Raw genomic sequence first — 4,951 nt, forward strand, 5'->3', positions numbered from 1 at the left:
TCGGGCACACTGTTTGAACAGAACATCTCCAGTAACTGCACGCTTGAGTGCAGCTTCGTTGGCTGCCAGGAACGTCTCCCATATGGAATCTTGTGTGTGTGTGTGTGTGTTTAAATCAAACCAAGGATTCATTCATTCATTCATTGCACCGCAGCTGTGAGAAATTCCCCGCCGTCCAATGAGCGCATGGCTTTGCAGGGGTGCGTCGTAGCTTTCTTCCCCGCTTGATGATCCCTTTGTAATCCCATCCTCGTCCGTGCTGCCTGCCCTCTCCCCCCACCCCACCCCACCCCACCCCACCCCGAGGGGGCGGGAATACTTGAGGACCCCGGGGAGTATAAAGCCAGCGCAAAGGAAGCCAGCTAAAACACTTGAACGCGCTCCGAAGGATACAAGCTCTCTGGGAATTAAGTTCGCGCTCGTTCCGGAAAAGAGCGGATCGGTGAGTTGCTCATAGGTCTGGGAGGATTCGAACCCGCGGCCAGTCGTACTGCTACTATTCTCCCCGTCGTGAAGATGTTCGTGCCGCGTACAGACACATCCTACCGTTTCTTTGCGGTTGTGGTGGCCGCCTTCGTTTTTCCCTCCGGGGTTGCGGCGAGCGTCCCGTCCAACGTGCTCCACTCCAACTCCATCAAGAACCAGCCGCTTGGCGGCGCTGTAGCATCGGCGGGCTCCCCGGTCAGCACCGTGCCGGGGCTCTCGGAAGGAGGCAACAGGCACCAACCTGGGGATGTGCTTCAGGTACGTGGCCGGCTGGCTCGGTGGCTGGGAAAGGGGCTGCGGGGCTTCTCGGCGTCTTCGAAGTTTCGAAGCCGGAAGGTGCTTCCTCCCCCCTCCCCGGCTCTTGCTCACCTGTGTTTCTCCCTCCCTCCCTCCCTCTGCAGCTCTCTGCCTGCATCGACGACGAAGACTGCGACGCCGAGGAGTTTTGCTCCGCCACTATCCGTGGGGGCGTTCCCGGAGGCCAAGTCTGCCTCGCCTGCCGCAGACGCCGCAAGCGCTGTCTCCGCGACGCCATGTGCTGCCCGGGCAACTATTGCAATAACGGTGAGTGTTTCTTCGTTCGTTTGTCTGGGACCGGCCCTACCTGGGAGCGAACTGTTGGACATGGAGAAAACGGGGGCCAGAGGGTGTTTAACACATCTTTTGTGCAACCTTTCTCCAACGTAGTGCCCCCCGGATGTGTTGGACTACAGCTCCCAGTATCCTGGGAGTTGTAGTCCACTACATCTGGAAGGTATCAGCTTGGAGAACGGTTGCTTTTTTAGTCGCTTGGAGTAGAACTTCCCCCAATTGTAGTCAAAGAGACATGTAGGTATTCAACACCACCCTGAAATCTGCCTGAGTTGCTTGCAGGTGTTGTATTAAGGAATGTGGTCCATCTGCTGCTGCCCCACTTGTGAAAGGGCTCCTGTTGCTTTAATAGTGGTGTGAGCAGTAGGCCTTCTCTCAGCAAACCATTCCCAGTTCCTTCCTTGATAGGAAAGTTTGACCTATTGGCTTTTTGTCAGATCTGCTGCTGTTTGGGCGGGGCGGGGGTGTGGATTAGCTACAATAAATCCATAAACTGCTTTGAACAGGTAGGCTTATTTCTGTGTAAAAACGCATAGGCTCTTCCTGATAATGAAGATAGTGGTTTTAATTTCACCAACAAGCCCTGGTCCTCTTTCAAGTGAACTGTAGCCAAGTCAGTGGTGAAGGAAAAGCTGTTTGTACTTGTTAAGGAGATACTCTACCATGGTTTTTAGAATTAAGCATAAACAGATGAGCAATGGAGCAATGGCTCCACCCTGAAGTTAGTCCCAGAATGGTGTCTTGTCTCAAATTAAGCTTTGAAAGGATTCTGGGAGATTGATTCACGTCTTGCTTGTGTTTCCTTCTTGCTGTTCGTATTTATGTTGTGGTGGTGTTTGGCGCAGGTTCAGATGGTAGGGGACAGGAGTAAAATCCAACGTAAGTAGTATTTAGGAGGGCTGCATCATTTCAGGTAGACCCATTGAAATGAATGTGACTGACTAGACTAAGTCCCATTCATTTCAGTAGGTATACTCTAAGTAGGATGTCTCCTGGATTTCTCCCAGGAAATAGGACAACTGCCAAAACCATTAATTGAGTAACTAGGCAGTAGTGTTTGAAATTTCAGAATGAAAGGCAAGCAATCTCTTTCTACGTATGTGTTCTGCATGCTAATGGAGACCGGAGGAGAATCTCCATTCTCTACCATCTGACTGTTTAGTCTCCCTACAGAATACTATAAAACTGTCAGTATGTGTTCATGGAATTTGGTTTTGTTTTTCTTACCAGGAATGTGTACACCATTGGAACAAGACCCATTTTATCCTGGGGACATTGAAGAGACCATCGTAGAGAATTTTGACCACGACACTTTGGATCCTCATCACAAAAGAACTACATCTTCATCCCAGTTGCACCACCTGAAAGGTAAGGATGTTCACAGTGAGCAACTATATAAATGAGAAGGTGGGGGGAAGAAGAGAGAAGGCTGGTCACTGGAAACGATTGAGATTTTCAAGAGCTGGAAGCATGGTAGATCTTGAGAGAGGTGTATTTAGAATAGGTGGCATAACATTATGACACGGTCTACTCAAGTTGCTTGTTGTGAATCAATAGTTTTGGAAGACTGATGTTACTTGTTACTTCAATCATTGCAGAACTTTCACAAACTCAGAGCTGCATGTCAGTCCCTTTTAGGCCTTCTCATGCATACAAGACCCTTTAAACAGTTGCCTTCATCTGTTAAGGCTTTCTCTTGAAACCCATGTAACAGTATTAGTCTCAGCATCTTAAGTAGTCATATTTTCAGCACTTGAGAAAGATTTATGATTTCCAGAGGGAAGTTTGCATTTTATGCGTGCGCTTTTCCAACAAGGTTATCCATTGCAGTGAAAGATACGCTCACCGTGGTGCACGCATGCCAACAATTCCTAAGTAGCAACATGAACAGATCACATAACATGATAGTGTTGCAAGGGAAGACTATACCCCTTGCAGGGAAGAATACCTCCCCCTGCAAACTGGAGAAAATCCTTTGCTGATGTGTTTGATCAATTCATTAGCTTGCAAACTTTCTGCCTATACTGTAGATGATATTTTCTGCAGTTGCTTATTTGCTAAGGGATCCTAATTGTCTGAAACATGGAAGCCCTGTGCTTCTAGAGTGCAGAATTGGCTTATGTGTGGCGCTGGCCAGGACATGTGGGCATTGCCATCCTTCTGCATGTGAACCAAGCATGCACCCAAGTAATGGTGGAGAATTTGTCTTTCAGGGGAGCACTCTGGAAACCCATTGGTTTAGTCTCTGCTTTGTTGCTTAAGAAAAAATGGGACTGAGTGTAAGCAAGTGTGCTATGTTATCAATTATCTCTTCCTCTTTCCTAAGGTCAAGACGGTGCTATGTGCCTACGTTCCTCAGATTGTGCTGAAGGGCTGTGCTGTGCCCGCCACTTCTGGTCCAAGATCTGCAAACCTGTTCTTAAGGAAGGCCAGGTGTGCACGAAACACCGCAAGAAAGGCGCTCATGGTTTAGAAATCTTCCAGCGCTGTCACTGTAGGGATGGATTGACTTGTCGGGTGCAAAGAGACCACACAATCAGCAACTCTCCCAGGCTACATACTTGCCAGAGACATTAGCTGCTGCTTTTTGCTAAACCTGATGGGACTTAAGAGACTTCAATGATATGTTGGACGCTCTTTCTATGGCAAATTACCTCCGAGGACTGACACATTTCAGAGTTTACACTAAAGTACTCCGGCAATTTCCCCTCTCTGAAACTGGAGTATGTGGCATGTTTCTTTAGGGAACTATTTTTCAAGTGACTAATTGCAGTAAATTACTGTGTCTGTAAATTCTTGGGTGTGGCACTTAACTGTACATGATATGGAATTTTAACTTTTTCTAAAGTGCTCGATCTCAGTCTATTGTGACATGTGTTGTACACACTGGTTTTATTGTATTGAAATTATGAATTGTTCACATTTTACAAGTGAAATAAATTTGTTTTAAGTATGCTTGATACCTGGTGATGCTTCTGTGGATTGCAACAACTGGAGCTGTTCTATATGGTATCATATGATTATGAGAGCAGACAGATACAATATAAAACTTGGCAGGGAATATTTTTACGGGCTATAGAAGTGTTCTAACTAAAACTTAAGGCACATGTCAGTTTGATCAAACATTTGGGAGGAGTTTCAAAGCTTTAGTTGTAGGTGTGCAGAACACATTAGACACTGTGTAGGATTTGTCACTCCATGGTTTCTGCTGGTCCACCAGGCATGAGAGGGACTTTGTTAGCACAAAAAAATACACCCTGCTTCATTCCTGGAAATGTCGGGTATATGCAATAGTTCACAAGAATAGGAATGCTGACAATTGCCATCTGCACTGTGATCGGGTAATTTAGGTGTGTTTTAAAACACAATCCCATAGTTTCACTATGCCAGCTGGACTAAGTTAAGTGGTTTAGCTTTATAAGACTCAAAGCTTCAAGTGTGCTAGAGTTCATTGAAGTAAGAATACTATGTACATTTGAGAATATTGCACGAATACGCCAATTTGGGGAATCACTATAGATTGCTTTTTAAAGCATAGCTATGGCTATGAAGGTTGCTCTCCAATCTGTATGAAGAGAATTATTCCCATCGCACTCTCCACTTACATTTCCCCTCCAGTTTTAGATAATTAGGAATATTTGTGCTTCCAAGAATGAAACTTCCATTGATATCAACTTTAATTTATTTTAGCATTTTTATCCCACCCTTTAGCCAAAAAGGCTTTCAATGCATTTGTCATACTTCACACAAGTTTCAAGGTGGTTAAGGTGCTACCTAGTACGGATGTATTCGTTCACCTGATTTTGAATTTGCATTTTTGAAAAATCAAGGAAATGTAGAAATGTAGCTACTTTGGGTACCTCCCAAAGCTTTC

General features: G+C 45.7%; 1 protein-coding gene across 1 annotated transcript; it reads left to right on the forward strand.

The window, feature by feature from the left end:
- The first annotated feature begins 516 nt into the window (after positions 1-516).
- Positions 517-3,667, forward strand: DKK1 (dickkopf WNT signaling pathway inhibitor 1). The gene is made up of 4 exons (XM_063133284.1): positions 517-744; positions 888-1,050; positions 2,308-2,445; positions 3,404-3,667. The coding sequence occupies exons 1-4, from the start codon at positions 517-519 to the stop codon at positions 3,652-3,654; spliced, it is 780 nt and encodes a 259-aa protein (XP_062989354.1). The 3' UTR covers positions 3,655-3,667.
- Positions 3,668-4,951: the final 1,284 nt, after the last annotated feature.

This window comes from Elgaria multicarinata, chromosome 8, assembly GCF_023053635.1.
Source record: "Elgaria multicarinata webbii isolate HBS135686 ecotype San Diego chromosome 8, rElgMul1.1.pri, whole genome shotgun sequence".
Classification (NCBI taxonomy): Eukaryota; Metazoa; Chordata; class Lepidosauria; order Squamata; family Anguidae; genus Elgaria; species Elgaria multicarinata.

Bases quoted from the DNA above. Each gene is read 5' to 3' on its own strand.
- DKK1 (XM_063133284.1), top strand. From the start codon at position 517: ATGTTCGTGCCGCGTACAGACACATCCTACCGTTTCTTTGCGGTTGTG. The intron at 1,051-2,307 runs GTGAGTGTTTCT...TTTTCTTACCAG, and splicing joins GGGCAACTATTGCAATAACG to GAATGTGTACACCATTGGAA. The intron at 2,446-3,403 runs GTAAGGATGTTC...CTCTTTCCTAAG, and splicing joins CCAGTTGCACCACCTGAAAG to GTCAAGACGGTGCTATGTGC.